The sequence below is a fragment of the Telmatherina bonti genome (genome assembly GCF_933228915.1).
Source record: "Telmatherina bonti genome assembly, chromosome: 7".
Taxonomy (NCBI): domain Eukaryota; kingdom Metazoa; phylum Chordata; class Actinopteri; order Atheriniformes; family Telmatherinidae; genus Telmatherina; species Telmatherina bonti.
The window spans coordinates 35,028,001-35,050,175 of record NC_136625.1 but is presented as its reverse complement, the minus strand read 5'-3'; the positions used below and the strand labels follow the sequence as shown (position 1 = coordinate 35,050,175).

At 40.1% G+C, this 22,175-nt stretch overlaps 2 protein-coding genes across 2 annotated transcripts; both read right to left on the bottom strand.

Moving 5' to 3' along the window:
- Positions 1-245: 245 nt before the first annotated feature.
- LOC306758563 (solute carrier family 35 member D2-like protein) lies at positions 246-3,706 on the bottom strand (the record flags this gene model as incomplete). Its single annotated transcript, XM_079243890.1, has 12 exons — positions 3,517-3,706; positions 2,381-2,414; positions 2,213-2,299; positions 2,064-2,131; positions 1,899-1,970; positions 1,760-1,828; positions 1,573-1,675; positions 1,389-1,481; positions 1,225-1,292; positions 1,071-1,149; positions 898-980; positions 246-378 (listed from the first exon to the last, which is right to left on the bottom strand). Exons 1-12 carry the CDS (start codon positions 3,693-3,695, stop codon positions 246-248), a joined length of 1,068 nt encoding a protein of 355 aa, XP_079100016.1. The 5' UTR covers positions 3,696-3,706.
- A 2,407-nt stretch (positions 3,707-6,113) lies between these two features.
- On the bottom strand, positions 6,114-17,338 carry serbp1b (SERPINE1 mRNA binding protein 1b). The gene is made up of 9 exons (XM_079243651.1): positions 16,994-17,338; positions 14,981-15,161; positions 14,628-14,765; positions 13,500-13,574; positions 13,035-13,109; positions 12,604-12,781; positions 10,995-11,060; positions 10,620-10,805; positions 6,114-7,779 (listed from the first exon to the last, which is right to left on the bottom strand). Exons 1-9 carry the CDS (start codon positions 17,247-17,249, stop codon positions 7,720-7,722), a joined length of 1,215 nt encoding a protein of 404 aa, XP_079099777.1. The 5' UTR covers positions 17,250-17,338; the 3' UTR covers positions 6,114-7,719.
- Positions 17,339-22,175: the final 4,837 nt, after the last annotated feature.

Sequence of the window (22,175 nt, the reverse complement as noted above, 5' to 3'; positions counted from 1 at the left end):
AGTACCAGCAGGTAGAATTATTGTCCTACCTCCCTCCCCTTCTTAAGGGGATCCTTACGGTAGTGTTTTCTACACTTATGATGCTATTTTTTTTTTTTTTTTGTTCAGTAGGTAAAGACGCATCACATGTTGTTTATCTTTGCTTGTTTTTACCTTATTTTACAACCTGGAAAGAAGCTGATTTTATGCCAAACAACTAAAACCCAGAAGTGAAAAAGGATTTTTCTCACTTTGCTGCATCTGGATTATTTCAAGGTACTATCAGAAACACACAAACTAGATGCAGATGTCGTGTTTGGACTGAAGTAACTTGAACTGTGCTTACTTTTATGTTCCTGTGTGAAGGTGATATAGGAGTACACCAGGCTCCCAGCGATGCTGTAAAACATAGACATGTGAGAATCCACTCCCAGGTTCATAAATCTCTCCACAACCTGGGAACCTGCCGGCATTTATCTGATGATGCAACATCTGGGGTATCTGAGGCGAAGCTGCATTAAAGGTGGAGCATGTAAGATTTTCAATATTTTCAAAGTAAAATAACTAAAAAAAAACAAACTACAATCATAATTAGTTTTTTTTAAACATGTAGGTTCCAGTCTGTCCATATTTGATATGTTATTAAATTACAAGTTTAATTAATGACAAAGACCCTTCTTCAATGTTTGCCTACCAGTAAAAAAAAAAAAAAAGTGCTTTTTGTCATTTGTCATTAATTAAACTTGTAATTTAACAACGCATCAAATATGGACAGACTGGAACCTACATGTTTAAAAAAACTATCTAATTATGATTGTAGTTATTTTATCAGTTATTATATTTTGAAAATATTGAAAATCTTACATACTCCACCTTTAAGAACCAGATACAACCACATCACATGATAGTCAATCCTACCTGATGTTCAGACCTATAAAGTTTGTCCAGGTGAAGATGTAGTCTCCACCAAACACCATCCCGATGTAAGTGACCAGGATATTCTGTAGGGGAGGGGTTGCAGAGAAACTGTGTACGTCAGTCTTCACAAAGTGCACCAGTCCAGAGAGAGTCTCCAGCGTGACATGTCTTACCTTAATGCAGCCGATGATGGAGGTGGTGAGCGCTGAGTTGCACAGCGTGCACAGCATGATGGAGTACATTAGAACAAAGCTGCACGACACACAGGAGCAGACGTCAGCACCGAGTTCTCCGTTAAACATATGCGACGTTCGGCATCTACTTTACCCCATGACACAGGAGAGGACAAACTGGACAACAAACAGGTGATCGGACCAGCCGTTGTACTCCCAACCCTGTCCCCAAACACACACACACATACACACACATCAGTCCCAACCACAGTTGTTGGACACCAGATAATCCATCCGGCTCTGTGTCAGGAAACTCACCATCTGCAGGTCTCCTGAGTAGTAAGCGTACACCAGAGTTGGGAAAATCATGATCAAAGCGTTGTAATACAGAAGCCCATATTTTCCCAGCTCCTGTAAAAAAGAAAAAACGCCATCACACACGATTCTCAAGGTGTGTTTGGTCAAAGAGCCGCCACGGTGCCTCATCTGCTGCTCCGCTCACCTTGGAGTCAAGCTTCTTCTTCACGTAAGCCCCACTGGCTGCAGTCAGGACGTTATTCAGCATTATGAACACATATCCTTCCAGATCAAACGCCAAGTCGGCGCTATGGAAACAGAAACAACACACAACGTCAAATAATGACACCCATGCTCGTACATGAAGCCTGAGGTGTGTGTGTGTGTCTCACCTAGCAGCGATGAAAGCACCAAAGATCATGGTGAACACCGTCATCTTGATGGAAGCAGAGAACGTCTTTCTGAGGGGAGATGTGCTGCGGTGAGCGTCGGCACGCGGGGTAAACGTAAACAAATCGGGATGTCGCTTACTTCAGCAGGAAGCCCTCAAACAGCATGGTGAGAAGAATACTGAACCTCCGCAGGACAGTGAACATGGGTAAGCTGGGATGGAGAGAAAACAGGAGAGGTAAGTGTTTGGAGATGCACGCTGGTTTGCATGATGCGCTGTAATAATAAGAGGAAACAAGCCCTCACTTGAGACGCTGCGTCCCAAACAGCCCCGATATTTGATTCCCGACATACAACAGAGGCAGCGGAAACATCTGGAAAAGCAGGCCAGTTATTACAATGTAATAACAGCTTTGTCATGCGAGCAGCTTCATCCTAAATAATCGTCTCCTTACCTTGCCGGGTATAGTCGAATCCAGGCCTGGAAATGAGATAATGCCCAACATTTTCCCCGTCCTCAGAACCACAATGGTGGCCAGCATCTGCAGCGACAGAAGCGCGGTAAAGTCTGGCGCCGCGAAGACGCAAAACAGGAAGGATCTTCTGCTCAATCAGACACTTACCTGGCCGATGCCGACACATGTCGACGATGGGAATCTGTGGGAAACAAGTCAGATAATCACAGCTTTACTAACTTTATAACATGTCATTTTGTTGCATTATATCAGTTGTTGAGGCTGCTGGGGGGCCTAACGGAGACTGGGGATGTTTTCCTGGCACACTCTGGACCCCTTAGTGCCTATGTAGCTGAATAATGCACCATGCCACAAAGCTCACATCATCTCCAGCTGCTTCTTCATCATGATGATGAGTTCACTGTCCTCCAACGGCCTCCACAGTCACCAGATCTCAGTCCAGCAGAGCAGCTTTGGGATGTGGTGGAACGGGAGATTCTCATCATGATGTGCAGAAACTGTGTGATGCTTCATGTCAACATGGAGCTAAATCTCTCAGTAATGTTTTCAACACTTTGTTGCATCTATGACAGTGTAATAATGACACCAACAACCATGATGATCCAACGAGGTACTACCTGGTGTCAGATTATCCAATGGGCATTATGGGCAAAGGCTCAGGGGCCCACGCCCACTTGGGGCCCATGTGGGGCGTACACCAGCTGTTTGGACATGAAACAAAATGTACATAAAAGCCAGATAGTTACATCACAGTGTCTACTGTATTACTATTGGTACCATTGGCTGAGAGATGTTAGAAATGTCCTTTTCCCAGTGTATCATTTACCGTTTTCAAAATGTTGTGGTGGGGAAGGGGGCCCCTGGAACACTCTGGGCCCAGGGGCCTGAGCACTTTTAATCCGGCCCTGCCTGGTGTCCCTAATAAAGCGGTCAGTCAATGTATAATAAACACCTAATTATATTATTTTACAAATAAAAAAATGTTTAAACTAAGCAAAAAAAAAAAAAAAAAAAGTGATGAAATGTAAATTACGATTAGATGGATAAAACGCAGTTTAAAATAGTTCAATAAATATAATCAAATAAGAATCTTTTGCAAGTGATGTTAAAAAGAAAATCTCACTTAATTTCTGGAAAGATTAACAAAGAGATGTTTTTTTTCCCCTCCAAACTGTGAAACATCCCTGCTGAATGGATTGTAAGTCCTTCATTATTAACCCCTTATCAGTAATAACAGGTGTATCAATGATCTGGCACGAGCTTGAACTTTGTACGAACTCTACCTGTAGTTGGTGAGGACGCTTTTGTTGACGACCACGATGAGAAACGAGCTGACACCGTAAAACGCCGCCGCTAACAGCTTCACCCAGACGGTGGAGGAGTCTCCAGATGGTGGGGGTGATCCCGCAACGGACCGGCTGCTGCGACCCGACGTACCGCGATGTTTACGGAGCTCCGCCATCGTTCACGGAGCGCTCATCAGCTTTAACAGGAAGATGTGTGTTCCATGCGCATGCGCACGACGAAATGATTGGTTGCTGGGGGCGGGGCCTCGCTGAATAGGAGGCGGGGCATACAGCCAGCTAAAATAACTAGCATTTCATTACACCAGTAGTTCTCAGGCTTTTTGCATCACAGTACCCAGGGCCGGATTAAAAGGGCACAGGGCCCAAGGCCCAGAGTGTTCCAGGGGCCCCCTTTCCCACTGCAACATTATGAAAAATGTGAATGATACACTGTAAAAATACATTTATAACATTTCTCAGCCAGTGGTACCAATAGCAATACACTAGACACTGTTGTGTAACTATCCATGCGTTTACATGGGAGTTTTAATTCCTGTTTAATTAAAAATAAAAGTTAATTCCGCTTTGAACTGATGAAAAATGACCATGTGAACACTTAATTCCTAATGGTAACTTTTATTCGGAATTAAACTTAATTCCGATGCAAGTGTCTGGTTTATTCGCATTTTAATTCCGATCTATTTAATTCCTCTGTCATGTAAAACTTAATTCCGCTCTAAGTTAATCCTGGTCGTTCTGCGCATGCTCGTTACTTTGTCCTGTCCCGATGACACGTGTTGTTTTGCCTCCCGTGTTCATTGGTCTATCTTCCTTCTTCTTAGTTGCTGCAAAAAGTGAAGTAGTATGCTCGTGTTGAGTTGCTACTTCACAATTATAAAAAAAAAATAAAAAAAAAAAAGCGGTGAAACTGGTACTTATGTAGTTTTTACAAGTTACGACTAAAAGACATGAAGCAGGGAGCCAACGTTATTTCCGGTAGACGTCATGCATCACATGCACACTGTCCAATCAGAACCCGCCGCTCTAAAGAGGAATTAATTGAGGACGTGTTTCATGTAAACCTTCATTCAGAATTATCTCCATGTAAACTCGTATGAAATTAAATTCCAAATGATTTGATTCCGAATGATTAATTCCGTATTAAAACACATCATGTAACCGTACACTATGCGGCTTTTATGTACATTTTGTTTCATGTCCAAACTGCTGGTGTTTGCCCTAAGTGGGCCCCACATGGGTTAGGGCCCCTGGGCCCGCACCCATAAGATAATCTGGCCTCGACAGTACCCCTTGCAAAATATTTTTTCAGCCAACTACCCCCTCACCAGTGCAAAGTACTTTTGGTTCTGTAAAATACAGCGTTGTGTGTGTGTGTGGCCTTTTAAAATTTGTGTTTTACACATCTCTACCGTATGCTTCAATCAGAACTCTATTGTTTGCGTTGTCAAGGTGACAGTGGGGTTCAAGTCATGTCAGAATGAAATGGTCTAAACTTAAATTCAGTTTATGAATGTACACTTACATTTATTGGAATATATATATGTATGTCTGTATATTATATATATATATATATAAATATATATATATATATTTATATTTATATAAATAAAATTTTACATTTATATTTTATAAGAAAACAAAAAGATCTGTTTTAAGAAATATTTCACGTACCCCTTGGAATACCTTGAAGAACCCCCCATTTGAGACAGCGCATTACACAATGTTACCACTGATGTTAGTGATTTATCATTTCGATTTAGCCACATTTAAAATGAAATATGTTTTCAGATTTAAAAAAGGTATACTTTTCATTCGTTCTGAAACAGTAACCCACCTTATTCAGGCATTGCTCATTCAACAAGAAGCTGAGATTACCATATAATTTGGAAGGTTTTTCTTTGTCATTTCAACACGTTTGTTTTAAAACCACCGTATTGATTCTAATTTTTCCACCCAAATTAACATTTCTGCTCCTTACAAGAGGTTTGCAACATGTAAATCCCATCAAACTCATTTACTACATGAATTGGTGACCTTTGTAATTACTTTAAGGTTAATCTTTTTTTTTTTTCATATTTGAACTAGTTTTAGCACACCATCTGATATCATTAGATGGATTTTCAACGCAAGTTGTAAAAACACTGTATTAAGTTTTTTTTTTTTTTTTTTAAATAATGAAAGCACTGTTAAGTTTACTTTAAAGAAAAAACCTAAAATCTTCCAAACATATCCACAGTGTGAAGCTTCTAGCGAGCTAAAGGGAAACCAATTACAGTCATTTGTGACTGAAAAAAGGTTTGTTGACACATTCAGGGGTTTTTTAACTGTTCCTCTAGATTACATCTGATGGTTAGTATTACATGGGTGAGAAAAATACTCCTGAAATACATTAGAACTAAATTAAGCCCACAAACTTCTAGCCTGTCAACCCATCAGTAACTGTAAATCAAGTCCACCATGTATGAGCTGTAAAATGCTCTAAACCCAGCAAGACATTGGCATGCCACTTTAAAAATAAAAAATGCGTGGATTAAAGGCAATTCAACAGTCATTGGACACAACCAACACCTCTAGAGCAGTTTATTAGAACAGGGACGTTTGCAGAGAAAATTTTGTCATGTGGCTCAAACAGTCCTACAAGATAGCTGCTCCAACTGACTGTATTGGCGTGTCACCAGCGAGCCTCGGTAAATAACATGTAAAGCTTTATAATTCACTCCATATCCTCAACATACCCCCCCCCAAACCCCTTCTAACCCAAATGTCAAACATACCCTTTAATAAAAGAAAAAAAAAGCTCACTGGAAAAGCTGACACAGGTGGCTGAAAGCACCACTAGCTTACATTACATTCTGTGGCTCGTGATTGTTCCACAATGACAGCTGACGTTTCTTTCACACAAATTATGCATCGATGTTTCTGCACTGAGAATAAAAAGAACAGCAAAAATTATGGGTTTTACAGGGGAAGGGAAACAATTTTCATAGGACTGGTGCAGATAAAACCAAGTGCTCAGAGATCTGAAAGACAGGACAGATCCTGTCGAAGCGAGATATGTCCATGGTCCATCTATCGTTCTCAACTACATTTAAACAATCACTTCTCAAAAGACAGTATGAACTACTTCAGGCAAGAACCTGCGGCACGAGAGCGGCAAGTTCAAAGCAGAGGAATACTTCAAATCTAAGTAACTAACTCAAATCCACACATTCAGTCTCACGCTTTTGCTACAATCGCACACACAAGCACACGCATATATCATTAACAAAATGGAAAAAAAAATCTGCTTAGTGGTCCTGAATGTACAAGAAAGCACAGTCTGTGTGACCTAAGAGGACCAGCCTAAAGATACACTGGGCCCTGGGATACCCTGAAAACACAGGTAGCACATCTGGATCAGGGGATACAAAGCGTTACTAAACCACTGGTCCACCAAAAATTAAAAACTGTATAAGAGGCATCAACTTTCACAGCAAAACGAGCAGAAAAAAAAACACTTTGCTGGTTACCCATCCTTGATTTATGCCTCAACAAAAGGGGATGGGTGGTTAGGACCATAAAAAAAACAACACTTTAAATGCAATTTAAGCTGTACGTCTGACATCTGGTACAAGTGTCTAATGTAGTGTTGCGCTACCCCATCAGTGTATTACTGAGGAAGGAGGAGGAGTAGCCGCCTCCAGTACAACGTCATCCTCCCTCATGACCTCATGGTACAGACCTGAAGTCATGAGGGAGGATGGGGGAGCACAGAAGCTCCTGAAGGGGAAGAGATGCACACACTTCGACCTAAACTGCAGAAATGTAGAAGTTTAAGCAGCAAAAAACAAAAAGGAAAAAAAAACCCAAAACAAATAAAACCCCAAAAACATGATGTATGCATTATCTCTGAAAAACAAGAGAAAATAACATCCCTGCTTTTATGTTCCTAAATACAAAACTTCAGTGTAACAAGAGGTCCTTTTTCCATCTTTTTTGTCATCTTTTGTTCTTTAAAACAGATAAAATTTTAGTCCTCGGGTGTTGTGAGTGGTACGGGATGACAGTCTCTTTTTTTTGTCATTATTTTTTTTCTCTCTTTGTTTTCTTATATACTTTAAGATGTGGTAAGCATGCAAGCCTCGTAGAGGAGGGGCCCGGAAGGGCAGATGGGTGGGCCGGTGGTGAAAGACGGAGCCTTTAGGCCAGGGCTGGGAAGGCTTCGGGGTCATCCACGTTGGGGACGGATGCTCCGCTCGCCTGTGGGGAGGAAACACATGACAAGCAGGAAGAGGGTCAGGAATGACTCAAGTATCTGTACGAGACTAAACCACAGAAAGTACAACTAAAACCTGCTGCATCCTCCAGGAGATGCAAGAACTTTTATCTTCTGGAGCCCCAGAGAAGAAAACGACGTCATTTTGTTCTTACGGACGTGTGTGAAGACACATCAGACTGGCAGAATGTTTTTAATGCTTGGCTCTGAGAAGTCGCGTGTGATTGGTCGGTCATTTGAGGTGGGCGGGGTTAACATGGAAATGCATGAAGCAGAAAGTTGCAGCTTGTTGCAGGTAAAACGGATTGTTTTGGTAGAACAGCTGATTGAGGAGGTGATATGTACGTGAAACATTTGACAACATGTAGCATTAAAACACACGGAGGCAGCCGCGTACAAAGATTCTCGTTAAATATGAAATAACAGGATTCATTGTGCATAAAAGCAGAAGTCGCCGCCTGCAGTGATCCATCACCGCTGCAGACGAAGCTTCTTGTCGGGACAAAAAGTTCTGTGGTGGTTCAGAACAAATTTCTCCCGATGAGAAACGAGAAGCCAAAGCAGTTTAGCAGACGCAATTCTTCCATTATCTGATCAACTCTCAGGGTTTTCCTGTCCATCAAGCTCGACATATTCCAGTGCGGTGTGAAACGACCATGAATCAACAAGAGAGACTTAAGTATTAAAAAAAAAAAAAAAATTTGAATATGATGGAGCGCATGTGTTCCTGCTTGACCAGGTAACAGTCAAGTAACAGTAATAATCAATGACCACAGTGTGTTTTATGGATATGATGAAGTATGAAGCCAAACAAAACCACCTGGAGACTTTTCTTCCTGAACACAAAGAAAAGTCTGTTGGTTACTAGGAATAACCAGGGAAGCACTGATCCACCTTTTGGGAGTTTCAATCCGATACAGATATCTGAAATGTGAATTTCTGCCGATACCAAACCTGTTTATGTGAACATTATTATGGTTATTATTGCTGTTATAACTGTATAATATTTTATGTGAACATTATTATGGTTATTATTGCTGTTACAACTGTATAATATTTTATGTCAACATTATTATGTTATTATTGCTGTTATAACTGTATAATATTTTATGTGAACATTATTATGTTATTATTGCTGTTATAACTGTATAATATTTTATGTCAACATTATTATGTTATTATTGCTGTTATAACTGTATAATATTTTATGTGAACATTATTATGTTATTATTGCTGTTACAACTGTATAATATTTTATGTGAACATTATTATGTTATTATTGCTGTTATAACTGTATAATATTTTATGTGAACATTATTATGGTTATTATTGCTGTTATAACCGTATAATATTTTATGTGAACATTATTATGGTTATTATTGCTGTTATAACTGTATAATATTTTATGTGAACATTATTATGTTCAAGTTTGCAGAGATTCCTGGTTTAAAACGTTTTGGATGAAAGCAGAAGAATGGATGGTAACACCATCCAGCCACTAACTAGTGATGCGTATATTTGTTTCTTTGCTTTCATGTAGGGGAAGGGAGGGCGGCGTGACATTGCTGTCGGAGATGAAAGGTTTGGGAACCACCAAAACAAAGGCTCGTACAGTGTCAAACATTTATTTTGGGCTTGCTCCGTGTGGACGCCAGTAGCTGCACGTGGACTGAATGATGTGAGGGCTGAAGGTAGCGACGACAACGCGAAAGCTTGTGACTAAAATGCACATCTCTGCCGCCAGCTACAATAAAACCAGGAGGCGCATCACAAAGTGTTCCTAAAATCTAACGTTTGCTAAAACGTCGACACTAACGCCAAGCTGAGCAAAACGTGTTCAGCAGATGTCCATGCACTCGTTTCCAACTCTTTATGGAAAACATGGAATAAAATGAGGTCTCCTGACTTCAGGAGAACTCCTAAACTTTCTTTACTCTCCACCACAAGTTTTATTCAACTAGTTAAACCAATGTAACTTTTCTTTTTAAGAACTAAAGAAGCTTCACAGGTTGTTGGCTTCCTGGTCCTGCAGATACAACCAGGGTCTCCATGTTAAACTGGGATGGAAAATATGTGCATTTCCTCCTTTTCCCCAAATCACAACGTTTACAAAGGATTTTTTAAAAATCTGGGCCAATTAATAAACAAATGAAACATTTTATTACAATATTTACAAGTTAATACGCGTCGTCTTTAATAAGTTTAAACAGGATAAAATGATCATGTTATTAGTTGCATCACGTCTTTTCAAGGTTTAATCTTTTACTTGCTTAAGTTTATAGCAACAAATTTGACTGGGGAGCCAGACGTTTCCATGCCAGTGCTAATACCATCTTCCCAGAAGCTCAATAAAGTATCTTTCATTTCATCCACTCAAGCCATTTAGCTTGGCGTGATGAGTAAATTGGCCTGGTTGCCAGGTAACAGAGGCTGAATTTAGTATTGATGTGGCGAGGTGAGACAGGATCTGTAATATGAGCTGAGGTTTGCGTCTGCTTGCTCACACGCTGTTTACAAATAGCGATAAAAACACCAACGCTGCACATCAGTAGCAGCTTGTAAAAACTTTCTCCAAGTTGGACACGTTTTACCCTCAGCGGCAACCGTACTTTTAATCTCCTAACTGGTCATGTAGATTAAAGCCAACTTAACAGTCCGAGACGGGAGTGGAGACGTGAGAGTCATGAGGCGAGTGCCGCAGCCTCTGGCCGGTGAGCTGTGATCTCAGCAGCAGCTTTTCCAGCCTGTTCAGCCAGCGAGTCAAATCTTTTGTGAGGAAACACACAAGCTTTTGTTGGCAGCGACAAAAGCTTTTTGTTCTTACCTTTTCAGACCGTCCTCCCCCGCGTGCTGTCCTGTTGCCTCCCCCGCCGCGGCCCCCTCTGCCTCCGCGAGCGCCCCCACGCCCGCGGCCAGGACGGCCCAGGTCTCCAAAGTTGATCTCCAGCTGAGATGTGATGTCATTGGCTGGTTTGCGGAAATGGTGGTCAGCGGATTCGTCGGCGGTGCCCTGCCAAACACGTTGAGACCAACGATTCAATAAATAAATTCTCTGAAAGCATCCGAGTCTAGCTTAATCTTCCCGAGACCGTTTTCATCAAGCGAAGCAGCTTTGGATGACTTCCAGATTAATAAAAGATGGTTTAACAGAACAATGCTCCCACTGGAAGTTCTCATGGACTTTAGAAGATGAAAGCACCTTGTGGTACAGAGCGTGAGAGTCTGCTTCCGTCTCTGCGGCGTCGATCAAAGCTCCAACAGGCCTCTGAAACAGACACAAGTCAATAATAAATAAATAAAACAAACATTTGCAGTTATTTTTAGCTCTAGTGTCAAACCAGCAGCTGAGAAAAACAAACCGCCTGCAGATGTGAGCTTTTTACAACCAAGCCTTTAAACTATTTTTCTATTTACAGGCTTAAAATATAAAGATGATTATGATCTGCATGCAGCATGTCGGCATTACCACAGCAACAACTTCCTCAGCGTACACATCAGTACAATCAAACTTCCTCAGGTGATCAATAGCTTCAAACTGTAACGGCCAAAACAAAACAAAACAAGCTGGTTAAAAGATTTAAGTTTTAGCCTGATTACTTCTTACTGTTCAGGGTTTTAATTTGACATAGTTGAGCAAACTGTGTCAAATCTTTAACCAGGTCATGTAAAGCAGCAGCATTTCTGTCTAAAACAAAAACCTAAACAGAAATTTCCCTTCACTTCCTCTTTTACTGCTCCAACCATTGTGCTTATTTTTAGAGGTGTACATCCATAGCTAAATGAGCATCTCTGCAACCTCAAGGACAGTTTGAATATTTTTGGAGTCGTAGTGAAGGATGAAGATAAAACTATCAGCCAGAAAAACGAGCTTAAAGAAAAAAAAACGTTAAAGATGAATATGAGTATTAATTTGAGACGATGCAGCTGTGGCTGTACACCCCCATCAGATGGCGGTGAACGTTATGTCTGAACAGAAACTCTGGTAAAGCTAAGCAGAAAAAAAAAAAGAGGAGATTTTAGTAGAGAAGGTTCAAATGGTTGTTTAGACAGTTCACCATGTTTTCAATGCTCCCCAGCTGGTGACCTCAGGATTTAAAGACGCTCTACGTAACTTTTTTTTACCTTAAAACTCCACGTCCTCAACGTGTTCAGTGACACAGTGACATCTATCATTTCTAGAGCTGCTGCTTCCCAGCAACGTCCTGAGGCTGAGAAACCGACACTATACAACGTTTACATCTGAGACGCTTCACGGTGTGATAGAAAACACACAACGTCGCTGATTCAGCAAAGAAATGCAAGAAGATTAAAAGAAAGAGACAAAAGTCATCGTAAGATCGTCTTCTGCTGTCTTGAGAGAGCTAACGGGTCTGGTAGGATGAAAGATGGATGCAGAATTAGCCGTCAATGGGAGGCGAGTGACGGGAAAATGGGAGAAGTTCTGTAGTGTGTCTTTAGAAACCAAACAAACCAACAAAAAGACAGAATCTTAAAGTGGCACACATGTAGGCTGACTGTCCAAGCTGCACCCCTGCGGATGGGAGTGGCAACTGGTTTAAATCCCAACTTTCTTCCTGCTCTTTTTGACCCTTTCCCTTCCAAGCTACCGTCAGAAGCCTCTAGAGTCTAAAAACCGCAAGTTTGTTTGATTAACAACACAGCAGGAACTTGGACACACCAACATCATCTGGTTAGAAAACCTTAACACCTCTTATCTTCCCTACATTTAGATGTCTAAATGTTGCATTAACCATGTCTCCCAGTGGCAAACAAGGACCTGAGCCTAAAGGCAAACCCCCCCCACTCACATCTTCACTCTTGGACTTGTGCAGCACGTATCCTTTCTTCCATTGGCTGTCAGTGCCCTCGTTGGGCTTGCGGATGTTGAACTCCACCTTGGTGCGCTCCTTGTCCTGCATGGCCTTCCACTCGTCCAGGGTCATCTCTCTGGGACCTTCAGTTTTCACTTCTTCCACCTCATTCTCTCTGCAACACAACACAGCAACATAGGAACCTCCGCCTCAAAGCGCCAATCCTCTCACCTCTACGCATGCGCCCTAATCCTCAGAGCAAAGGATCACTTACAATGTTTATCCTATTTGCAGCAAAGCCTGCAGACATGCATGCAGAACATGACACAGATTCGCTACATGTGCTGGAAATTCAAGGAGTTTTCTCAGCTGTGCATCCAATTCAACCTGAATTACAAACATGCTGACAGAAACAACCAGATCCTCACTTGTTCTCGGAGCCAGCGGGCGCGTTTTCCTCTCCCTCCGGGGTCGTCTCAGGAGCAGGGGTCGGTTCGGCTTCACTGGGAACAAAGACACAGCCATTCACAGAGATGCAGGATACTGGTTTTTGGCCAACGCCACCAGTCAAATTCGTTGTTTGTTTGTACAAACATGGCGAATAAAGTGATTCTGATACCGTTCAACTCATTTGACTGATAACCAAAACGACATGCAGCTGATATCGGCCGATATCATGCAGATAATACGGCGCATCTCCAAACACTGACTCATAACGGCTCTGAACGTTATCAATAACATTTGTGCTGCTTATCTGAAAGCTAAAACAGTAGTAAACATGTTTAAAACCAAGACTAGGCAGAACAGAGACGGCACAAGTCAATAAATACACTAGAAACGTGTTTTTATTGTCCAACACCAACATGTGTGTGTGTGTGTGTGTTGAAACTCACCTCACTTCCTCCTTCAAGTTGCCCCAGTTGTGTGAACCACTGCCGCTGCGCTTCTCCTCGCTTTTTGGATTGTTGCTGCAATGAAAAAACAAAAAAACATGCAAATTTAGAGACTCCAAAACAAACAAGTGTGTAAAAAAATAAAAAAGTTTTTCCCACAACATCATTTGTTCTGCCTTCCTACAGAGGACAAGAAAACAGCCGCTGTTTCAGAAACATCTCGTGGAAACAAACAGCCTGCCTACATCAGCTGGTGGAGGTTCAGAAATATTCATTCATCAAGTTTTTATTAAAGAGTTCAGGGTCCTCAGGGATATTTAAAAAAAAACATTAATTTTACCTCCAATTATTTAGTTTATTTCACTGGAATTGTGCAGCACATTTAGTTGATGTTAATATTTCAGGACGATCTTTTCCATCCCGAGGAAGAGAAGAAATTGTGACGTACTTTGATGTTTAGAAAAGTTGATTTTTTTTTTACTAAATAAAAAAGCTAAGTTCCCCTTTCTTAAAAAAGAAAAAAAAAAAAAAAAAAGAAAAAAAAGACGTTTCTGTGAATCCGAAAGATAAAAAAACAAAACAAACAACCCTCCATTTTTTTTAAAAAACTAAACCTGATAATTCATCCTTAGGAAAATGATCCCGTTTCACACACAGCAGGAATATAAGTACGTGAAATGTCACTATTTAGTAAACTCAGACCTTTTTAAACACACACTGTTCAGCCTGTCCATTTAATAAAGTCCAGTATAATTTATCACATGTACACAGATTAAATCTCTGTTGGCTCTGTGACAACCCGTCCAGTATGTACCCTGCATCTCGCCCGGTGATTACTGGGATAGACTCCAGCTTCCCCCCAACCCTTAATCAGACAAAGCGGTTCGGAAAATGAATATGAAAATAAATTAAACAATAATAATAATTATCACTCCTTGATAAAAATGGAGCAAACAATCTTGTTCAAATTTAGATTAAAAAAAAAAAAACATGCTGTTTTTCTGTCAGCAAATGCAATTCCCTTACTGCAATACGATTATTATTATCTGGAGCTCCATAGTTCCTAATAAATAAATAATTAACCCTGCTATTAAAAGTGGCGGACATGTCCTTTAATGTCTGACTCACGATTTGTCGTTGCCGCTGTGTCTGTCAAATTCTCGTTTCCCACGTGAGTCGAAGCCGTCTCGACCCATGCCCCGTCCTCTTCCACCACGCCCGCCCCGCCCGCCACCACGCCCTCTTGAGGGCCTGTCTCCAGAAGGCCTGACGGGGAAAAACAACAGAAAACTTCAATCAATAACATCCGATTTAGACTTAATTTATGTGAATTACCAGAATATAACCTGGAAATGTTGTAGTAGTCAGCGTTTTTAACGCTTTTCAATGACTCGACTTCTCTTAAGCTGCTCAGAACAAACTTATTGATCCACTGGATGGTTCTGAGCTCGGATCTTCTTTAGAAAAACACAGAAACTCACTTCTCTACAGGGAACTCTCCGCCTCCCTCAGGCTTATCCTCAGCAGGTTTCTCAAAACGGCGCTCGCGAGGTGGTCTCCGGTCCGGCCTCTTGTCTCCAGGTCGACCTTCCCCCTGCCCGCCCTGGTGTTGGGATCCAGACTGGCCCTGCTGGTCTGGTCTTCTGCCCACCCGTCTGATGCCTGAAAGCCAAGGGAAGCAAAAGTCAATCCCTCTGCCCTTTTAAATGTCAACACTTCTGTTGCAACCACATGCATGCAGAAACCCATGTAGAGAAGCTAACATAACATTCAGCATATATAGCTGTGCTCATATTTATTCATTCCCTTTCATTAAAGAAGGAAAAAAACAGCTGCTTGTAAAATAAGCTGAAATTGACTAAAGTAATAATAAATAAAAATTTTATGAAAATCACATTTTTTTAAATTCTGGTTCAATAGAAATATTTTTTTTTTTTTTAAAAAAGCAAACAAATAAGATAATTTATTCCATATTACATCACTCATAAAGTAATATTTAGTTGAACAATCCTTTAATGTTTCCGCTCCAGTCAGGTGTTTTCTGTTCCTCTCAGTCAGACTTCTGCACCTGTTGACAGGTATTTTGTCCCACTGTTCAACAGAAAAGTCTCTAATTTGTCCATTTGTTTGTTTTTTTTTCTTTCAACTCAATTAAATGAAAAAACAGTGTCTTATTTTACCTAATTATATTTTAGCAAATTTTAGTTATTGTTCATTTTTTAAGTCTTCAGTTGTTTAAGTGACTGTTGTAAATTCAGCCTTTTCTTTATTGAAAGGGGATGAATACATATGAGCACACCTGTAGTCACTGATAGGGGTGGAAAAATCAGGATTTTTTTTGGCTTCACAATTTTAAAATAGATTTTTTGTTAAAAAAAAATTTAAAAAAATTTCAAACAAATAAAAATATTCCAGAATAATAATTTTGTCATGTTTTTAAAAAAAAAAAAAAAAATCTTTTTACGTGTCTTCTTGGGCATCATAGCAGCAGAATGATGGACTGGCTACTGTGTTGTTTTTTTTCCTAATTGAAATCAAGAAAAATGAAGAGCAAATAAATAAGTTTTATACATTTATTTTGTTTTTATTCTACAAAAATCACCAATATCAAAAAATGGTGAGAATCGCAATTTAAATTGAATCGGCACCCAAAAAAAATTAAAAAAAAATAGAATCAAATCGGGACAAAAGTGTATCGTCACAGCCCTAGTCACTGCAATCAAACCAGACTAAACTCCTCTTTTTTTTCTATCAATTCATTTCTGGGTTTTTTTTCCAACTAATTTTCAGATGAGACTTATCTACTTGGAGGAGTTGTTTAGATTTCCCTGCACACGTGGCCAAGGCCGGATTATCCAATGGACATTATGGGCCCACGCCCACTTGGTGCCCAGGTAGGGTAAACACCAGCAGCTTGGACATTGAAACAAAATGTACATAAAAGCCAGATAGTTACACCACAGTCTCCAGTGTATTGCTACTGGTACCATTGGCTGAGACATGTCAGAAATGTTTCCCAGTGTATCATTCACAATTTTCACTTGTGGGGAAGGGGGGGGCCCCTGCAACACTCTGGGCCCAGGGCCCTGTGCACTTTTAATACGGCCCTGCACACGTGGCTATCTCTCCTATTTGCTTTGCAAAGCCTGCATCTGCTGGCAGAGCTGCAGCCAGTGAACCAGCATCACCATCATCAGACAGTAACCCAACACTGCACCCTCCATGGGATGCTACTGGAAACCACATCTGCGACACACTCACCAGTTTCACCTCCTCTGGACTGCTGGGAGCCTCACCTGCGCATTTAACCAACCCTTCCCGCATTAAACACCCCCTTTTTTCCAGCTCTCACTAGCAGTGTGTCCTCTAATAAGAGCAGGACAGGGTCCATGTTGACCTCACGCTGTTCCTGGCTCCAAGCAACGGCTAACAGAAGCTGCACATGACAGAAAGCAGGGAATAAATACATCACAAAACAAGGCGACATGTTTTACCTTCTTTCTTCAATGGAACAGGCGCCTGGGTCTCCTCCTTTTTGTCCAGCAGCGGGTTTTTTCTGTCCTTCTGTGACTCCTTCTTTTGCTGCTTGGCGGCTTGTGCCGCGGTCTTGGTGGAGCCAGCGGCGGCTCCCTCCTTCTTCTTGTTTTCAGCAGCTTTCAGGATCTCAAACGGGTCGGTCTCGTCATCAAATAGCTGGTCGAATCTGTTGGTTACGACGCAGCCGAAGCCTTCTTGCAGGTGTCCGGGCATGATGGCGCCCCTTCAACGGGATTCACCTCCGATTCTACGAGGCTTGATGCGACCAGCTCGCTGGATGCTGCCACAAGATGGCGGTGAGAGCTGGCCCTTCTCTTCCGGTGCGAGCATCATCCGGGACATCGCGCCGCGCGCACCAATCTGAGCACGCGGTGGATGCGATGTTTATATTTACATTATATAACGATATGCTTTAATTTACCCCTTTTTATTTATTCTAGTTTTAATTTCTCTGAGTAGATAACGAGCATGTAACGATTTGAATGCCGTTACATTACGGTGGTGAGTTTGAGGTTTCAGGAAATTAGAGTTCTGTTCGGTAAAAGTAAACAACTGATGGAGCAGCTGTTCCTAAAATAGACACAATAAGACTACTACATGGCCTGTGAATTAGTATTCTTTAACCTTGTTTTTAATCAAGTACCAATAAACATTTTTAAATGGAAACACTAGTGATTTCTTCACTTGTTTGTTGGAAATAATAAAAACTGAGTTTTGTTCGGTAAAAGTAAACAACTGATGGAGCATCTGTTCCAAAAATAGCCACAATAAGACAACTACATGGCCTGTGAATTAGTATTGGTCATCCTTGTTTTGAATAAAGTACCAATAAACATTTTTAAAAATAAACACAGGTAATTTCTTCACTTGTTTGTTGGAAATAAAAACTTTAGCACTTGTGTGTTGCCTTTATGCTGATGCTGCAGGAGCGGACATCCTGAGATTAACTGGGATTTGTCAGTGAGTAAAAAGCAGAAAGTGATGTGGTTTGGGGCAGTGAGGGCATGCTTGGTTCCTATTGTTGGTAAAAACTCTGACAAGTCTGCACTCTGCTGAATCAACTCTTCATAAAGCCACCAAGAAAGTTGTCAAACTGGTGAAAGACAACAACACCATTTCATCATGTTAAGCCAAAGCTTCTGCTTGATGGAAAAAGAAGAACTCAAGGAAAATGGCCAAGAATGAAGATCTATTTTTTCCTGAATGATATATGAATATGTAGAAACTTTAAAAACTGTATTTTATTTTTTATTTAATTTAATTTTCCAATCTCCACAGATTGGAACAACAACCAGGATACCTCATTCATCTCGATTGGACTGAAATTTGATCCAAATGAGCAGGATCAGATCACAATCTTCCAATCTGCATGTTTTATTCCAGTCTGACTTTTAACCCAGTTTCTTGTTTTCATGTAGCTGTTTTATATGATCTGATCTGATGTGTAATTCTGGTACATTAACAAAGACTAAACCAAAACAAAGCTCATGAAGAACAAGCAAAAACCACATTGGTGTTGGTAAGTTACTCAGAAGAAAAAAGGTTTTTGCACAGCATCATTTTTAATTAGTCAACCTCGTAGACAGACTTATTTATCCACATATAAACTCAGTTTGCCCTCAAGCCAAAAAGTTTTTATTATTCATTATTTGCAGTGAGATGGTCCACAGATGACATGTAGCCGGGGGTAAAAACAGAAGTTACTCAACGGCTTCAAAAACCTGGATTTAATGAAAGCTCAAATGGGGTTTCCAGAGCTGCTCACCATTTGTTCCAATTATGGTTTAAAGGTGGAGAATGTAAGAGTTTCAATATTTTCTAAATAAATTAACTAAAAAAATAACTACAATCATAATTACATAGTTTTTTTTTTAAACATGTAGGTTCCAGTCTGTCCATATTTGGTGTGTTATTAAATTACAAGTTTAATTAATGAAAGATGACAAAAAGCGCTTTTTTTTTTTTTTTTTTACTGGTAGGCAAACTTTTAAGAAGGGTCTTTGTCAATAATTAAACTTGTAATTTAATAACACATCAAATACAGACAGACTGAAACCTACATGTTTAAAAAAACAATCTAATTATGATTGTAGTTGTTTTTTTAGTTAATTTATTTTGAAAATATTGAAACTCTTACATACTCCACCTTTAATCCATAATTGGAACAAATGGTGAGCAGCTCTGGAAACCCCATTTGAGCTTTCATTAAATCCAGGTTACCATTATTTTTTTTTGTCATTTTATTTTGAAAATATTGAAACTCTTACATACTCCTTTAAACTTTGTTATAGTGCTAAAAAGAGTTCTGTTATGATCTGTGGATAGAGACCTGACCTTTCCATCCTTTTATCTATCAGGACAAGTACTTCCTGTCGGTTCTAAAACCAAACATTTGGGTCACATTACCACAGATGATATGACTGATAACGCTGATATGAATAGACAGCATAGTATTTTATACTTGCAGGCCAATTTGCTGACCAGAAAAATTTCCTGGTGTTCGGACAAGGTTAAAGTGGGTCTTTTTAGGGCCTTTTGTACTCCTTTTTACACTGCACCTTCATGGAATAATATTAAAAAGGCGACCATCCGGAAACTTCAGGTTGCATATAGTGATTGTCTTCTGGGGAAACCAAGACGGCATAGTGCTCGTGAACTTTTCTGTAATGCACAGTTTATCATGTTTCATGCTCTTTTGAGATGATTGATGTATAAATTTATATGTCGTCTTGATGAATCTTGCAATGGGATTATTAGGATGTTCACCCAGCCTTCTTTCAGTACCATGAGATACCAGTCTGCTATGTGGAAGCACTGGTACACACATCTCTTTTAAATACAGTTGTGTTCATATGTATTCATCCCCTTTCATTCAAGAAAAGGCTGAATTTACAACAGTCACTCACATAACTGGAGACTTAAAAAAGGAACAATAACTAAAAATTTGCTAAAATATAATTTAGTAATATAAGACACTGTTTTTTCATTTAATTGAGTTGAAGAAAAGAAAAAAACAAAAACAAATGTGTCCTGGACAAATTAGAGACTTTTCTGTTGAACAGTGTGACAAAATACCTGTCAACAGGTGCAGAAGTCTGACTGAGAGGAACAGAAAACACCTGACTGGAGCGGAAACATTAAAGGATTCTTCAACTAAATATTACTTTATGACTGATGTAATATGGAATAAATTATCTTATTTACTTGCTGTTGAAAAAAATATTTCTATTGAACCAGAATTAGAAAATAATGTGATGATTTTCATGAAATGTTTATTTATTATTCCTTTAGTCAATTTCAGCTTATTTTACAGGCTTCTTTAATTTTATCCTTCTTTAATGAAAAGGTATGAATAAATATGAACACAACTGTATGTTTATATATCTGTATTTTTTTTGTTTGTTTTTTAATGGACCTGGAGTCTGAATAAGGAATGAATGAATGAATGAATGAATGAATGAATGAATGGATGTGTAAGGCAGGAAACGTTCTGCAGCTATAAGGTGAAAACACTGCAGACAGATGAACCTACAATTCTCCATGGCAGCACCAAAAATAACACAAAAACACATTCTTCTAAAAGGAACAAGCTGAAACAATGAAAAAGGCACATGAAGTAGTGCGAGTAGGTTTGTAGAGCGATCACCGCAGCCCATTAACAAAAAGCCCTTCAGTTATTATAATCAGACCTCTGGTGTCAGCTGGGTCAAGTGCTTTTTCATCACTGGCTCTGAGGCGCTTTAAGTCTTTGGTGCAGTTAGCAGAGGACCAATCTGACTCGCACAGCTTCACGTCCTAGCACTGAAGGTCTGCATGTAACGATACATCAAGTTGTACAGATGAAATCATCAATCAGCCAAGAGCAACAATTCAGGCTTAAAATATCAATCCAATCTGATGGAGTAATAATATTAAAGATGTTCTTAACATGTTAACATCATGATAACACCAGACTGTACTAAGTTGGTTCCATACATTCTACTGATATTTGGTCTAAGATGAACCAGGAGGAATGTTTCTCCTGTATCTGCTTTAACGTCTACCACAGATTTATTCTCTCAGTTTTCTGTTTTATTTTATGAAAACGATGCAAGCAAACAGAAATGTCTGAATGTGTTCAGGAATAATTAGATGTTATTTTAGCTTAGGTCTACTTCATGATTCGAGACAGATGGAAGTGATTGTGTAAAATCTGCTGTGTGTGTGTGTGTGTGTGTGTGTGTGTGTCTGGTGAGGGGAATGTGGTGGTCTAGGTCTGGAGGACCCAGGTTCAAAGAGATGAACCCCTTTAAACCCTACCAACAGCTTCTCAGCCACAGCCACACGGCGCCCCACAGCGATCCAGTACATCGAGGGTAGGGGTGTCCAAAGTCAGTCCTAAAGGACTGGAGTCCTGCTGGTTTCCAGTAGGTCCCCACACAAACATACCTCACTCAAATTAAACGGATTTAAAAGCCTGTAAATCTCTTGAGGACTGGACTGGCCTCCCAGATCTAAATGATGGGTCAAAAACAGAGCTGGATTTCCCAACAGGGCTTAATGAAGTAAATTTAAATGATTAATATCTTGCATCAATGATCCTGGTATCATTCAGAGTGAACAGAAATCGCCTGGTGATATTTGCGAAAGAGGAACTGTTAACCTCTGAAATGATAAAGTCTCAGGTCCAAACGGGGTTTAAACCCCTACATCACGGGGGTGTCCAGCTCCAGTCCTTGATCTCCCCAATCCTGCAGGTTTTCCATGCATCCCTGCTCCAACACACCTGACTCTAACTAATCTGTCACTGTGCAGAACGTCATCAGCTGTTGGATCATATTAATGTGAAAGAAAAGGGCAACCTGGAAAACCTGCACAGCGCTTTGGACATCGCTGCGCTACATGGAGCTGAAATCAGAGCAATGTAAAGAACAAAGCAGTAAATCTTACAAACTGTAACAAACGACTTGCAGATAATTACTAATCCGTTTATTTCCTTTTGAATATCAAACGAAAGAAGTCTGAAACAAAAGCAGCGACTAAACGGATATAAAGTGTTTCAGACGGATGGGCCAAACTTTGGCTCCAGCAGAGGAACTTCTGTGTTTCACCGTCAGATTAAGACACTGTTTAAGTTTCATTGTAATGGATTTAATATGT

Coding starts and splice junctions, on each gene's coding strand:
- serbp1b (XM_079243651.1), bottom strand. CDS start 17,249: ATGCCCGGACACCTGCAAGAAGGCTTCGGCTGCGTCGTAACCAACAGA. Junction 14,766..14,980: donor GGAGAGTTCCCTGTAGAGAA/GTGAGTTTCTGT, acceptor TTTCCCCGTCAG/GCCTTCTGGAGACAGGCCCT. Junction 12,782..13,034: donor CCCGCTGGCTCCGAGAACAA/GTGAGGATCTGG, acceptor GTTGTGTTGCAG/AGAGAATGAGGTGGAAGAAG.